We start from the raw sequence: 17,301 nt of genomic DNA on the forward strand, positions 1-17,301 counted from the left end.
ATACTTCAAAACTCCAAAACAACATTTTAAATTCTGGGAGTTTAGGATATTGATAAGGTTGGACAAGTGGTTGGGGAGAGGGGCAGAGAGTTAATGTCTGGTAAATGAGATACATTTATAGGATGAAGTTTCAGATAACCTGTGAATCACACCAGGGAATGGGCACCTTTCCTTCTTGCAGTTTGAATTCTGGCCGAGTACTGTATGACTCATACCAATCAGAGTGCAAAAGACCAGACTTTTGGTGCTGACTCCACATTCTCAAGCCAAACTCTAAATAAAGTTTTCTTATTTAGAAAATGTTATATACAGGCATCTTGGAATTTGAGAAGAGATCAACTTGGCAACAGAGAAATAACTTACACTTTTTAATGACATTCAAATCCTTTTAGTCAGTGACCAATTTCCATGTAGATGTTTAGTGATGGATTCGGTGCTTACTGTGCCAGGTTTCGTAGCTATGATTCTTCAACCTCTGTGACACACTCATTTTAAGATTAAACAAAGCAGTCTTTACAGCACAGCAGTAAGCTAAAACATGAGCAAGATTCACACGTACCAACACAGTACCAGAACAGAGCATCAATGCCAATAAGCTATTACCAAAAAAAATTTGGGAGGATGGGAACTTTAGGCATGCCTTGGAAATTTCAAGTGGATCAAACTGAATTTACTGAGGCTGAAATTCAGTCAATATGCTGGAGGCATATCAGCCTGGCCTAAATTAAGCTAACTATGAATGATTTAAGAAACTGACCAGGGGCTGGGATTGTACTCCATCACATTTCTGGTACTTTCAGATATATCATTTATGATAAGCAAGTGGGAATGACGGCTGTTATCCTGTGATCAGTGGGCAGATGGATCCCATATTTCAATAGGAAGTAAAGCTACAAATGACACAGTCAGATAATGATGGCTTTTGCCTATAGCCTTTGATAGAATATCTTTGGTAATAAAATAAGATCCTTGTGTATGGTCTATAAAACAGCATTTCAGAAAAGGCTTTGAAAGATTTTTATTTTTTCCTTTTAAATAATGTGCTTCTGCAACAATATCTACAAAGACACAGGCCAAATACTCAACATCTGTATATCTTATTTCTTATTTTGAACAGACACTTGGCACATTCACAGATGTATTTTCCCCCAAATAATACAAACCAGAAAGTGCTTTATCATTTCCTTTAGTTCTTTATCAAGAAAGAAGAAAAAAAAATCTATCATTTTCATGTCGGTGTAAACTTTTTTATCCATTCTGCTGCCTTTGAAACACTAATGCTTATGACACTCATTACAACACAGTCCTAGTCATTCAGCTAGTTTAGGACTTACCTTATCCTAATTCATTTTAGGATCTGTCATTAAAAGTGCATTGCACTTTATCTCTTATTGTTCCCCAAAAGCTATGATCAAGGGTCCACAATTTGGATTTCTCTCTCCTGCAAGTATCATATATCAAATCACTGTCCAAGAACACTAAATCTTAAATCTTTTCAACTTTCCTAACACATATATTGCTATCCTAAAACCACTCCTGTTATTGTAATTATTTATATCTACCCCTCAGACAAAATTCAGATTTGTGATTAAACGTATTATACCAATGAAAAGATTCATCTTTGTAAAACCATGGTGTGTGACACAATGCAACATAGCATGAGACATGCAGCTGTCTTCCACACATACTTTCTTGGTCCTTGAGTTCCTGTTGCTTCATTTAACCAACTGGTTGCATATTGCATAAAACAAGCTTCTCCTATTATGTCTGAAATTTTGTCAGTTTCTTAGCATTGTTTTCCTCTTTCAAATAACTTCTATACATGAATGTAATCTTGCATTCTGTTATGAATAAAAAAGGTCTCCTTCCAGTCTAAACAAAAGCAGAACATAGATCATAAACAACAAAAGCTAGAAAATAAAACACAGAGGTTTTAGTGTTGTGTGTGGAGAAAAAGGACAAGAACACTCATGATGAAAACATTCTTTTAATAGGAACAGAATGGAGTTGCATCAGTGCATTAAGACCACGTACTTCCTACCACTCACATTCCAGAGAGTTTTCATTTGTCAAAGAGGACCTTCACAGGCCATTTCAGTGACATAGAAAAGGAGCTAAGATGAAGAATGCAACAAGTGAATTATGAATTCCTGAGATAAAGGCAGGAATCTCTACAAAATGGAGTTTAGACAGTATTAAGTGAAAACATTGTTACCCTCTCCAATGTGTTTTAAGTCCTACAATTGGAATGCCCACTGAAATATACCCCAAGTGGGAATATGACATCTCCTCAGAAGCAAGTAAGAGAAAAATATAACAAGAAGTAAAAATACTTACCAGGTGGAAGGGAAAGATACAAAGAAAAAAATATGCACATGTGGGTTTATTGTTGCCTGTTCCTGTTCTCCTACTATTTTTTACAAAAAAGAAAAATGAAGTGAAAGGTGCAATATGCCCCAGCTGAAACCAGCACAGCCTGTTTCATGCAACATACTTTACTAAAAGTACATTCCATGAGAATATGATTATGATTTGCTGACCTGGCAGCAAATATCTGACTTGTATCAGATTAAGAACAGGGAATTTCTAGTCTTCTCTTCATTAAAGGAGAATTATCATTGTTTCCCTCAACTTTCCTATTACTAATCTGGAAAACTTTTCTTCAAAAATCTTCAGTCCACTTCTGTGCTTTGGGAAATGGAACAGTTTGCCTTAGCTGTTGACATCTGAGGGCTTTTCCTTAAAGGACAGCAGCAATTTCATTCTGCTACCCATCTTCCTTGTATGGCAGCATCACCCAAAATGTGTATTACTTTTGATTTAATAACAAAACACTGTGTTTCCTTAACTAATAAACCTTACTCACAATGATTCTCATGTGAGTGTTTTTAAAAGCCTCCTATGTGCCCAAGCTGTCAACTTCCAAAGCTAAAACAACAGTTTCAGTGCTGCACATGCTAACACCTGTGCTCAACTTGAAATCACTGACATTGATCCATCCACAGAGACAAGTGAGTCTAGTATGTGTTAGTAGATACAACCCAAACACTGAGTGTTTATGGTTGTTTTCTTCATGAAGGAAAAAAACAACAGCAAAGTTTTCTTGGGAGAAAGTTAAGAACCCCATCTAACCATGAGAGAAGCAGAGAAGAAGCAGCTTGCTCCTTCCTTCAAGTGGAAATGCACCTAGCACTGGAAGATGTAACTGTAATGAAATGTAATTGCAACGCTGGAAGACGTTAAGATGGATAGCCATTAACACTTTTATTGCAAAGGAAAGAATCAAACTTCGGCCAGAGTCAAGATTTGTCATTTCCTGTCCTAACAACACTTCAGCTTCATCTAGCAACTCTTAAAACTGCTTGCTAACTTTTTCCGTTTATATATTCAGTTACAAATTGTTGGAAGGAATTTAAAGCAAAACCAGGGAGGGAGATAATGTATATTAGCAATTCATAAATTGTCCTGTCTAAGCTGGTGTGCATTTTTGTTCAGTATTTGATGAGCATTCCTGCAGAAACATGCTTGGGAGCTGTAGATTCATTCTGCAACACTATCTCTTGTTACTCTGCACAGTAACTACGTGGATGCAGTGGTGCAAAATATATGAACCCCTAAGTATCCCCTGAACTGTGTTTTACACTGCAGAAATATAAATTATTATGAACAGCCTGTTAGCCTGTTTTCACAGTACACATGGACTTTGTGTGTGAGCACACCCCAGAACACTTCCTGCCATTTGAATCATGAAGGGCCGGATTTTACCTCATAGCTCTTATTTAAGCACATATTTCCTCAGCTAACAGCCCTCCTGGATTCCAAGGGCCTGAAGAGAGGCATCACATGTGGAAAAAAGAGGAGCAGGGGAGCTCAGGAAGCCAATCAGTGCTAGAAATGTTTCTGAGCAGCTACAGAAGAGCTTGTGTGCATCTTCCTGAGACTCATCACTAATTGTCTTGAAGTCTGACCCTGCTAAACTCTTACAGAGAAAATGACAGATTTCAGCTTAATTAGCTTTTGTTTCCTTGACCGCACACAAAGCAGCGCTGCATTTCAGCTCTTACCCAGCCTGTGGTGTCAGAAGGAAGCTGAAGGATTTCTCCCGTTCTTTCTCTCCCTCTGACACCCGCCTCTGCTAATGAACGTGGCTAATCAGCCGAGCACCTCTTCTGCAGGAGCTGGAAGTGCTTTACCAGCTGGATGCAGAGCCAGATCTGGGACACGCTGGCAGCATTCCCACTTACTTCAATGGGACCAAGATTGATCCTACATGAGACATTATCAACTGCAGCCACCTGCGGGGAGGGAGCACAGGGGAGGAGAGGGGGAGCACAGCAGCTGTTTAGCAGCGCGTGGTAACACAGAAACAAGAGTTCAGGCTCGGAAATGAAGAATGCCGGATCCAATTGCAACTGCAGGTGGAATGTAGGTGAGCAGAATGCTACCGCCGCAGTTGGGATTTGGCATCAGCTTTCAGGCCAGCAGTACCCTGAGACCTTTCCCAGCAAAGGGTCAGGAGCCCTGTGGTCTAATGGACACAGCATGGGACTGGGAAACAGGCATCCTTGAGAGCAGCCATGTGGCTGTCCTTGGAAATAACATGCTGACCGTCTGTTAACAAATTAGCCTCTTTAACCTTCCATCAATCCCCTGAAACACAGGGTGCTGTGCTGAAGGCTAGAACAGGAGGTGGACCAGGCAGCCTATTTATTTTCCTGCCTAGAGATATTTTTTTTCTCAAAAATTACCTTCTCCCTGTAACTGTGGACAGATGCAGCAATGCCTGACTAAAAACATGAACAAAACTTCCTCCCACCCAGTTATCTCCATCCTGAAAACACTTTGAGGGAGACAATCACACTCCAGAGCCAAAGGTGCTCCAGAGGCAGCCCAAGATGGATGTGGTCAATTTGGCTTGAGGGTAACTTTAAAGCACAATGTCAGTGTAGACTTTAAGGAAAATGGTTGTTGCTAATCATCAAGCAATGCATGCATTAAAAAGCTATTATTGAATTGAAATTAATAAGCACAGAGCTACCTATTGTGTATTGCTCTGCATCAACCACTGCGCACCCATAGCTTCTCTAAGCTGTCTGTAAACTCACTCTGCTGGCCTTAAGCACATTCTCAGTGGAATGGTGAATCTCAGTCAATCCTCATTCAGGAGACTTCTAGAAAAGACACTTCCGATTACTGAACCTTGCCTTAACACCCTTGCTATTTCCATAGCATGCTGTGGACTTTGTTTCTCTGAAATCTTATGTTTTATGCTGTAGTTTTACATAGGTTAAAAAGAAAAAAAAACCAAAACCTTGGGTTTTTCTCTTTATTATACATTTGTTTCAGTTACCTTTGAATATAAAATTGAAATATGTAAGAAACCAGCAGGTGTGGCAAAAATGTAGATTATTTAATCTGTACTTCTGTAATAATATCAAATCAATGAGCTACAACATGTACAAATAGATACTTCAGTCTTATTGCTACATAAATAGTTGTATTACAGAGTGAAAATCACCCTAACTCTCAAAATCAACCTGAGAACCACTCATGCCTTACAAATTACAAAAGAAACCCAATGGCATAAAATTCCTGTGCTGGGCAGAGTGATAGATTTCACTTTAAGAGAAAACACAGTCTTTCCTGGTCAAAATTAAGATATTAATCATAATCCTTGGAGCCAGTCCATTTAATGTGACTTTTCACTTTTGAATTTATAATTTGGAGATAATATGCTTTGGCAATCTCTTCCTTTCTTCCCAGCTAAGTGACATTCTGAGACAGTCACTGGGGAAGATGGGATGGAGATGCATCATAATCAAAACTGAAAAATAATGTAAATATTTGGAAACAGTATTTTTTCTTTTTTTTTTATTTGTATTTTTATAGTCTCATATGCTTTGCATCAGTTTTTACAGCCAAGACATGTTCACAGGCAGTCTTACTATGTGATTATTATGATTAATTTCTACAAAAAGCATCCTGGGAGAAAGTTACATGAAGTCTCTGAAGGAGGATATGAAAAACCTCTGATGCTGATTTCTCTTTGGGCTTCTGGGGATTTTTTTTAGTTTGTTTGGCTTGGATATTTTTTTGCAAAAAGAACTCTGAAAATGTAGATTTTAAAAATATTTTAAAAATACAATTCATAGATTAAAAAATGTACCTTCTATAAGTCTAAGAGCAGTTTCAACTTAGGCCAGGGAAGTGCACTATGGTCTCTGAACTCTCAGCATAGTCATTTAAGCCTTAAGATTTTGCATCTTGGAAACAGACTCTGCTGTCTCCTTACAAAAATACCTTCTGTTCCTGTTACTGCTTTGTCATATATTGCACCACCAGAAAGCATCTGGCCTTGGTTGTGGTCCCTTTTAGGAGGAAAAATAATATTAAAGAAAAAAAGAAAAACCAAACACACACATACACACAAAAGAAAGGAAACAAAACCCAACCAACCAAAAAGCCCAAAAGGTCTGAAAAACCCAGACTATCACAAGAGGTCAAACCAAAAAAATTAAACTGACAAAAAACACTCCAGCCTCCCCCAGAATATTCCCAAAATCCGGCCAAAGCACTTCTATACCACAGAGGGAAGGGAGGAGAGTATGAAATACCACCAAAACTGAGATGTGTCTGGGGTCCTTACAGATATCACAGCCATCTGTTTGCACACATTATTTCCTTGACTTGTACTATCTGAACTAATGCATTGACATTGGACCTGCAGTCCATATTAAAATAAATAAGCAATCACCTGGAAATATTCTTCAGGTGTTTTTTAATTTTTTTTTTCCATCATGTGGAAAATATTATGCTTTTAAGCACAAAATACTTTAATTTAAAATTTTACACAGCAACCACATGAGCAAAAAGAGAAAGGATACCTCTGAGCAACAGTCCCAATTTTTTTTTTTTTTTTTTTTTTTTTGTGAATGAAAACTCCATCTGGTCTCCAATTTACCTCACAGTGTCTGGTTTGCATCTGCAACTGAATGCTAAAGTTAATGCTAAGGAAATTCTTTACCTGAAGGCAGACTGTGGTACCATGACTGTGTAGGGGTGTTTATATGTCACAAACCACCTGATTCCTGAGTCCTCGTCCATGTAAAAGTGGGGTTTTCTGCTAGACCAGAGTCTGAAAGGCAGGAGACAATGGGCTTACTGGGAAAAGATGAGGGAAATAAAAAATGAGTCTTGCCACAGCTGTCATACCGGCTGTTTCAGACACACATTGGCAAGTGAGACCCTCAAGATTACAATTTGTGTATCCTTACCTGCACAGAAAAGAAAAACAAATACTGCTGTTTCTCATACATTTTAGTGTACCCGCTATTTTGATACATGGAAATGAAATCTTATAAATCTGTTTTGTAGAATTAATAATTAAACTCTTTTCACATGACTTCATTTTTTCTACTGTAATGAACTTACTTTACGAACCTCGAAATCTGGATTACAACTGCAAAGAATGTCACACGTCAGCTAATGACAGCAGCCTAGTTCAGGGTAACATTAGCAACACTATGGTAAAATATTACAAGAGAGACCATTTAAAGTTTATAAAATGTAACAGAATATATTAGAGAGACATGTGGGCTTAATTTTCCATTCATGTAGATGTAATTCCTTAGACCTCCATGTCTCATCTATAACTGTGTGCAAAAAGAACCAGGACAATATACTCCACAGAGCAACACACAGATTTGGGATTTGACTACCAAACTATAAATAGATTATAGTGTACTTGGACTTCAGTTCAGTTCCAGAAAGATTTTAATCTCTGTTTTCAGTGGAGGCTGAGATGAACCTTGACTCACGAAATCACATTTGCTTTTTGCAAATTAACCTCTTTTACAAAATAAATAGAAAATAAGACATTTATATATGCATTCCTGTAGTCATATCCTTGTATGAAAAAATGTCAGCAAACTCAATTTCCACTAGCTATTAAATATTGAGACATGATTATGGGACACAGGTTGATTGCATGATCAATGAGTAATAATAACAAATAATTATTCATTATCTGAAATGTTAAATGAAGATCAATACTCATGATGGTTTGAATAAATTCATACCATCTGAAGTGTAGCAATCTTCTGATCCCAAAAGCACATGAACCAGGGGATATCTGTTGCATTTAGCCTAATTACTTCATTATGAATGCCATAAGAACTGGGGACAAAATCTACCCATGAACTGGAAAGTACTCAGGTTCTTAGACACTTCAAGCAGCTTAACTGCTTAGAGGGGAAAGTATTTGCTTATGGCATGAACATACATTCACACCTGTTGTTGGAATGGTTTCCAGTAACAAAACCAGTTTATCAGAGGAAGTGTTAATACTTTATTCCTTTTTCTGCTAATCCCATTTTCTGTTTTATTTTAACTGACTGCAAGATTGCTGCAAAGTTTAGAGCCCTGTTGGGCTTTAAAGCTTATATCAGTTTTCAGCATTTTTATAACTACAGCCTACATTGTGTTGGTTATTCTAAGAATCTGCTTGAAGCCACTTTGGTTCAGTTGAGCACTGACCTGTTGCTGAAGTACAGTCAACAGAAAGGTTTTGTTGAAGAAAAAGATGATAATGTATTAATAACTGGAATCCCTGTTGAATGCATATTCAAATAAATGTATCATACAGAAGCAAAGATTAGAATCACAAAACTATAAAATTGGAAGAGACCTTTTAGACGATTCAGCCCAGCTGTCAGCTCAGCACTGCCCCTGTAACCTCTACACCACACACCCAGGGCCAGATCCAGGTGCCTCTTAAACACCTCCAGGGATGGTGACTCCACCACCTCTCTGGGAAGCCCATTCCAATGCCTGACCACCCAGGCAGAAAAAACATTTTTTCTAATATATAATTTGAATTGCCCCTGTCTCAGCTTAAGGCCATTTCCTCTCATCCTCCCACTGCAGGCACAGCACAAAAGGCTGGCCCACACCTCACTGCACCTTCCTTTCAGGAGCTGTGGGGAGTGATGAGGTCTCCACGAGACTCCTCAAGACTAAACACTCCCAGCTCCCTCAGTCATTCCCCAGCAAATAAAGATGTTCTCTACTCATTTCAAAGCCTTGCCCTTTGCTGGACACACTCCAGTATCTCCTTGTCCTTTCCAAACTGGGGTGGCCAGAAGTGGACACAGCACTCGAGGTGCGGCCTCAGCAGTGCCCAGTACAGGGAAAGAATGATGTCCTTGCTCCTGCTGGCCACACCACTCCTGATCCAGGCCAGGTGCCTTTGGCCTCCTTGGCCACCTGGGACATGCTGGCTCATGTTCAGCCACACTGACCAGCACCCCTGGACCAGGTTCTTTTCCATTGGGTCACTTTCCAACTCCTCCACCCGGCCTGTAGCACTGCAGGGTTTTTTTGTGGCCAAAGTGCAGGGCCTGGCACTTGGCTTTGTTGAATCCCATGACATTTCGATGAAATTTTGATGAATGCACTAAGGGATCTGTTTAAAAGCTACAGTTATTATTGTGCAGGCAACTTTTTTCCTACTCTGTACCAAAGATTCACCCAATTTGAATTTTTATGACGCTCTTGAAAGAGGTAGGGCTCATTTCATTTTATCTATGGGCCTGTTGTGGCTCATAGGACAGCTCACAGCAGCCCAGCTGACCCCCAAATGATCGAATTGAAATTTAACCAGACTTCAAGTTGAACCTCTAAATTACAGAAAAGAAGAAACCTTTTTGAAAAGTGAAGGATACTCCTCTGTTACAGTTTCTGGTCTAGGTCATCTTCTGAATCTCTCTCTGGGACTGCAGATTGTGGAAAAGACCCACTGTTCCTGGGTTTGCACTGCCAAGTCCTGCCTAACAAAGCCCTGCCCTATCTCCAGTAGTGATTCTCAATCCACCCCTCTCATTCCTTGGTCTCCAAGGTCCTCTGGCTTCCTTGCATGTGCATTACCTGCACTGTATGAGATGTGCTACCCCAGCCAGCTACAGCATTCATCTTACCTAGCGTATCAAACCACAGACTTTTATCTATGTGGGATTATTAAATATGTTCCCTGGAGTGGCATGAACCCAATGCAACACACTGGTTTGGAGGATATTGAATTTATTTCCCATGATGGAAGAGGTCTTATACCTCACTTGGGGTTTTATGCTACCACTGTACCCCAGACTGATGAGGTAATTTCTTTAAGAATAATCTCATTGCAAGAACATTTGAAATAAAAGAAATGAAAGTAGTTTTTAAGAGCAATAACATTTTAATTCAACCATTTAAATATAATGTTCCCAGTACTGAGACCCTTATCCCAGATTTCTACTGAAGTCAGGTTGGGGGGGTTCATTTGTAGAATACAAACCCCCAGTCATACCCAAACATAAATCAGATGATTTAGTTTTCATGGAGGAGAAAAAGTATGAAAAAAGGCCCTGCTTTGCTTTTTTATGAAGTAGGCAAAACATGTGAGAGTTGTCAATTGAAGTACCATGTCACCACTGATGAGAAGAGTGGATCCTTTGCCAGTGCCTGTGAATGCAGCCCACCTGACATTCCATAGCCTTGGTGTAGTTCCACTCATTTCCTTAATTCCCAAGCCAACAAAATGAGACTTTGTGGACTGATAAAAATCTAATAAGGAATAACTAGGCAAGTTCTGTATGGTGACAGCATAATCTTCCAGCCAAGGATATTAAGTATCCCTGCACTTTATATTTGGTAGTTTAATACCCCGCCCATACCTTCCCTAAGTAGTCTTAATTGGCCTTAAAATCAAGGTACCCAAATTGATGAGCCTCTTGTGAAATGCCTGGTCTACATTATTTTACAGCAAAAATGCCAAGAAGTTCTCTGCATGTTCTCAAAGTTCTGTATGACTGGTTAGTATCTTCAGCATCAGTCTTTCTGCTGATTAAAGGTCCTGTGCTGAGAAATTCCCTCCTCCCCACAGATGTATTTTATAATATTTAGCACTCAGTGCTTTACACTATCAAAGCATTGTATGCATGCTATCTAATATCTCCTAATTACTCATACATCTCCTATTAAAAAAGCATCTAAAATTAATGACATGTGGTATCACTGGCTTTTGTACAACACATGCAAACGCAGCTTTCGGGTTTTACAAGAAATGTGGGTAAGCTGAGATTCCTGTCTGAAATCTGACAAACACTTTGCCATATCCGACTTTCAACAGAGAGGAAATGAACAACGATGCAAACTGGACCTTCACCATTTTAGATCCGTGACTGAATGCGCACACAAACACCAGCACGGGCAAGGGCTTCAGAGCCAACAGTTTTGGTCCCTTAATGAGGTGCACATCAATTGCACGGGTTTCCCACAGACTTTGCTCTCAAGAGCTGTAGAATGCATGAGAAACAAGTAAAGTCTGTCATTTTGGTATCCATCAAAGCTGTCTTCCATGTGAGGAAGTGGCTAATTTGTCATTTCACACTCAAAAAGGCGTGAAAGTCAAAACGGAGGGAGGTTAGATGGAAGAGAGGAGAGGGGGGCTGTGACTCATGAGAGAAGACAGTAGGCCTGATTTTGAGCTTGTGTTTGTTGCTGCATATCAGGAATAAAATCAATTAAATAATATTGATGTAAAACAGACAAGGATGAGGACAGTATTTCTTGCTTATGTGTAAAAATTTACATTATTAAACCCAAAATATAAACCAAGGAACAAGGAACACTTTACAAATGGAATTATGGTATACAGCAAATTTCTAACTTACAAGTTTTATTTACATGTGGACATCTCTTATTTAATTATAATAACAGTATTAATTCCAACAATGCAAATTTTCAACTTAAAAATACATAAGACCTTTGAGAAAAAATCCCAAAGAATACACACATCTGAGGAATGTCAGCTCTGTGTCAAGAGCACTGGACTCAGCCACTACATATTTCCCTCATCGTCTTTCATTTTAGCCTTGTTGTTGTCTTTTAATTTTCTTTTCCTCTGCATAAAACAAAGCAAACAAAGGGCCAGAGAAATAGTCAGAGTCAAACCTTTAGAGACACAGGAGAGGTGCAGGCAGGAGTCCCATTATTTGTTAATAGGATTTGTGCACATACCTCCCATGGACCACTTAGGAAATTTACTCCCAAGTATCTCGGTGGCAATTTCAATTAGAGTCAACATTTCATTTCAGCAGATGGACTGCAAACTGGTGGCTACTCAAACACTAACGAGTAACGCTCGATAATTCCCCTCTCTTAAACTATGATTATGCTTTCTCTTTTTTATGGGGAGAATGAATGCTGTCCCTAAGCCAAAACTTAATTTGATTTTTTGCTGTGCCTCTCTGTGCTAGCAAACCCCATCCATGTGCCTGTATACAGGCCCAGTGGGTAAATTAGTGGGTATTTTTGCAGATCTGTCACACATTTCTACCATGCTTCTTACTCAAAAGGATGCCAAAGAACTGGAAGTACATCTGCCGTCCCCTGAAATGTAGCCACCTCTGGGGTGGAATGTGGCAGCAAATTGTTAATACAGGAACACAAACACTAAATCCTATGTGAAAATTATGCAGGAAGTAAAGAACACAACTCACACAGTCTAAGGCTACCCAGAAATTAGCTAGAAGTGTACACTTTTTCTTTTTTAATGAATGCATTTGAAATTATTGCCTGGTTTGTGGCACTCCAATAAGGAACATCTCATTTGGCATTGAATCCCACCGTACATTCTCACACAGATTAACAGTGATGGTAAGTTTTCTGATTTCAAGAAGAAGCAGTACTAATTCATAGGCAAGATGGACAAAACCAGAACACAATATTTTTTTTTTTTAATGGAAAATGTCCTTTCTTTAAATAGCATTTACAAACTACGTCGACGGTGGCCTGGCTGGCTCGTGGTGCCGTCGGTTTCGCTTTTTTTTCATCTCCTGCACATGCTTCCATTTGGCACCGCCTTTGTTCCGCTGCCGCCGCTTCTCCCGGTGCCACATCTGTTCACAGTACTCATCCAGGCTAAAGCTGGGGCTGCTGACCAGCTGGATGTAGTCCTTGTACCTCAGCCGGGACTCCGTCAGCAAATCCCTCACCCGGCCCTCCTCATCCTCAGTCTTCTGCGTGCTTTCCATCTGTCCATTCTCGATGACGTTTAAGTTCAGCTTCGCGATGGTGTGGACAAAGGTGTGCTCCTGGGCTTTGCAAAAGTAGGCTCCAGCGTCCCTCCTCTGCAAGCTGCGGATCAGCAGCCCGTGCTCCGTTTTAATGATCCTTTCATCAGCCTTCAGCTGTGGGGTTGGACAAGAAAAGAACACAGGAGGTGAGTCTCACAGTCACAAGGAGATGTGTGTCAGGGCTGTGCTGAGCTGGAGACCAGGCCTGGCTGGCACGTGGTGGCGTGTCCCATCCTGACGGAGCAGCTGGGACAGGCACCAGCAGCTCATCCAAGGCCTGAGCCCTGTTCCTAACTCTAACATCTGGATCACGGACACTCAGCATGCAGTAGCAGAAGACACATGCTGTACAGCTGACAGGACAGGCAGCAACACTCAACACACCACAGTGCCGGAGTGAGGCTGCCTTCTCCAAGGAAGGGGAGCTATTTACTGCCACAAGTCCCATTCATTTTTTAAACTGCTCTTTTGGAGGTATCTGTAATACACCCAAAATACCAGAGTGCTTGTATGTATCTGCAGTGCTGAAGCCCTGTTACAATGAATATGAATACTACTACTGATTTTTACAGTGAAAAGCTGTGTTTCTGATCTCCTTCAACCAAGTTTTACAAAAGGAAGTTGATCCTGGCTTTGACTCACTGAGATGTGATTAAAAGCAGGCAATAAGGATGGATGATACAACAAAGTACGGTTCTTTTATTGCTAAGATCTGTGGAGAATAACTTAGAGAAAAATAAGAATAAAAAGAACCCAAAACCCCAAACAGAATAATAGGATTGCAAGTGGGAACTGAAGTCTGACAGCATGGAGGTGTAATTTAATTTATGAATAGTTATATTTAAAAAAAAATACAGTTTCACATGTTAAAAGTAAGATGTACCTTAGACTAGTAACACTGTCAGGTAAATTACTTATCTGGCAATCTGAAAATTATTGCTAAAATAACCTAAATCAAAAAATAGCGTCCCCCCTCAAAAAAAGCCCCAAACCAAAACCAAACCAAAAAAACAGGATGAGGCACTGGGCACCTAAGTATTTTTGCATCTGGGAAACATAGAAGGTAAGTGATTTCCCAAAGACTGTATAAAGATTAGTAGCAGAGATGGAAGTAGAAAGCAGAGCCCTAACTCCTGATGTCCAACACCAGCATTTCCTTTGAAAACGATGCTGGTTTGTCCCAGGCTGTTCCTCCCAGGCACGCTGTGTTCTGCTGCCACACAGAGGCTGCAGCACAGCTGGCACCCACAGACCTGGATTGCTGCTGGGGGCAGCCTTGGCTCTGCTGGTGGCATCACTGCCAAGGGGGAAAACTTCAGCTCAGAGCTGGGTAGTGGATTTGAGAAGGGGGGGTCTGGAGGCAGAAAGAACAAACACAGAATCTGCAAAATTTCCCAGAGTGCACATCTGACCCTCCAGCAAACTTCAGAGGATGAAGATCAGGGAGGCATAAAGATGACTAAATTAGATTTATTCACAGTGGGTAAGCTACACACTGTTTCTTTATGTAAAAAATCTGCACACGATTCCCTCTGCTACTCCATGGGAAAAAATTTATACATACATATGATTCTCCATCTGTTATGATTCTAACTCACTAGTACTTTATCATAATAGAGTCTCTTGGAGCAAAGAGATGGATGAGATGACCTTCCAGGGCTTTTAGTTTTACCCTTTTCTAAGTTTCTATGCCAATGACTTTGAAATCTTTAAAAATAATGAGAGACCATATTGAGATCACCAGAAAAAAAATACACATAAATATAATACAACCAGAGACAGAGACTTTTGTTTCCCACTGCTTCAGCTGTAACAGTCTTCAGTAACATATGGATTAGACAGGTATGTAGGCAAGTCATATGGATGGATTTAGGCCTGTGTACTGCCACTGATAGGAGAGCAGCAGACACAAGAAATCAGCTGCCACAAAAGCAGGTCAGATTGTAGCTCTGGTTGCCTGTTTCTCTGGCCAAGTACTTTTTGGCTCCTGCCCACAGTTGTTGGTGTTGGGAGTTTTAATTTCATTGTTTATAAACTGTATATAAGCATGTCTACTCAGTACCCAGAGGGTGAAATGATACAAGTTTCAGGAAATTCCTGGAAAATCGATTGTCTTGACAACAGGTGCTACATGAGCACAAGCTACTTCTGATTTACCACACTGAGTTTAAACCAGAGAGATTATGATCAAGCCACAAGCACATGCAAAGAAGATAACAGGGAGACAGTCTAGAAAAGGCTGTTCTTTCATGGAACTCAAGGCACTAGTCCTCAACTGGACCAGCTAGGCACATTTCAAGTAAATGTTCCTTTTTTACAGTAAAAACAGGAGCAAAAAATTTACAAAAGTATCCACAAATAAGGAGCTGTAGGTAGAAATATGTCTAGGGCAGGTGTTTCCCTGTGGTGCTGTGCTTCACAGAGAGTAGCAGGAGCAGGGGCCAGGTGGAAGTGTTGGCAACACAACAAGGAAATCCTTTTCTTCTGCCCAGGCTTCATGTCAACATGAAGATCCAAGTTTGTGAAATTGAGGGAAGAGCATGGGAAGAAGCAGCTAACTTCCAGACATTTGGGTTTCATAAGGCACTGTGCAAAGACCAAGTTCCCACATTGTCTGAGTGAAAACAGGAGTGATGTCTTTGAGCTTGGGGCTTGATGCAATCGCGGCAGTAGCATCTGCCTGCCGGTGGCTCTGCCAGTATTGTAGTCTAGAGCTTCTTGACAGCTGTGCACCTCCCACACTTGGAAGGGCTCCAGCTGGCTCCTTTGGCTGGCTGGGTGCCAGGCCAAAGCGCCCTCTCCAGGGCTTTGGCTCTTTTCAGTGAAAGAAAAGGCAGGATAATGGCAGAACTAGACTTGAAAAGATCGCCGGACCCCCAAGTCCAGCACCCTGCTATTCATAACTATTTGCTATTTGTGTAACAGCCATCACTTTTCAGTCATAAACATGTTAACTGATGGACTGTCCCCCCCTCTGCCTTGGGACACTGCAGAGAAAGGTAAAAGTCTAAATTGGTTATGTCCCTTAATCCCAGCCCATCGTGACTCCTATTTTTAATGAAGTAATGCTCCTACACAGTGTCCTGTGTTAACCTTGGACATTGATTTAGGGTGACTGCCACCTCCTCCTCTGTGCCTTTATTGTTCATTCCTTTCTTATGCTCTGGCAGGATAAAATTATGGCTCCGATTTCACACATATTGAGCAACACTTCATTACTGCTTTCCCCCCCTCACTTCTCTTTTTGGTATCCTGTTTATGTTGTTTTACCCATAGGTTCAGAACTCCTCCTGTCTTTCCTCTCTGCTTTCCTCCCCACAGGGCTCTGGAGTTTCATAAACACCTGGCATTTCATTACTTGGTAGTAGATCTTTAACCTTTCACTTGAATGTTTAATGTGGCCTTTGGTTCCTGACCTATAGATGTATAATGTATTTTATTAAATTCTGAAGAAAGTGAAAAGACTGCTTAGATGAAAGAAATTTTGTTTTGTTCAACTGTGGATTCACTGTTTCACTCCCCACCACGTCAACATCAATAACCCTTCTCAAATATTTCTGAATAGGATTTAACAACTCAGAAGTACAGATTTAAATTCATAAAAGCTTGCTGATATGTTCTTAAATTTGAGCATACAGTAGAACTTTAACATGAGAGACATAGTTTTGTTCCACAGGAAACAACCTAAAAATCACAAAAAATGAAGCAATTGATTACCAATAGCTTTCTTTTTGTAGTGAAGTGGGAGCAGATTTTTGTTGAGATTGTATCAACAAATTGTACTTTCATCCTTCATCAGAATCATGTAAGTTTTCAAAAAACTACACCACCTGAATTACGGCACATGCCATAGACACTGGCAATGTATGACAAAGGGAAAAGATCTCTATGCAAATCTATCACTTGACTTTCACAATCTGAATTTAACAATGGAGAAAAAAAAAGTATTGCCAGTAATGATGGTAAATCTTTAAACAGTCAGTAAGTTGGAGAATAACCAAGGATTTGAAAGTGCTGTGGCACCAGGTTAGGTCAACGCTTTTTGTCCTTTGCTAATGATGTGTTTAGATAGCTCCCTCTTTACAAATAATTCACATGTCAACTCTTTCACAGTTAAAACACTGCACCTGTCTGGGAGAAGAAAGTGGCTTCAAAGCCTGCCTTTCCTCATTAATCAACTTGTGAAAAA

At 40.1% G+C, this 17,301-nt stretch overlaps 1 protein-coding gene across 3 annotated transcripts in view; it reads right to left on the reverse strand.

Annotated features, from left to right (window-relative positions):
- Window positions 1–11,696: 11,696 nt before the first annotated feature.
- The window catches only part of SEMA3D (semaphorin 3D), a 134,338-nt gene continuing 128,733 nt past the window's right edge, over window positions 11,697–17,301 (reverse strand). For all 3 annotated transcript variants that reach the window (XM_063396996.1, XM_063396994.1, XM_063396995.1), the window contains exon 18: window positions 11,697–13,226. In XM_063396996.1, the coding sequence (XP_063253066.1) occupies window positions 12,813–13,226 (414 nt within the window). In that variant the 3' untranslated portion in view covers window positions 11,697–12,812. The remainder of the gene's footprint in view (window positions 13,227–17,301) is intronic.

The sequence above is a fragment of the Prinia subflava genome, chromosome 4, assembly GCF_021018805.1.
Source record: "Prinia subflava isolate CZ2003 ecotype Zambia chromosome 4, Cam_Psub_1.2, whole genome shotgun sequence".
In the NCBI taxonomy this organism is placed as follows: domain Eukaryota; kingdom Metazoa; phylum Chordata; class Aves; order Passeriformes; family Cisticolidae; genus Prinia; species Prinia subflava.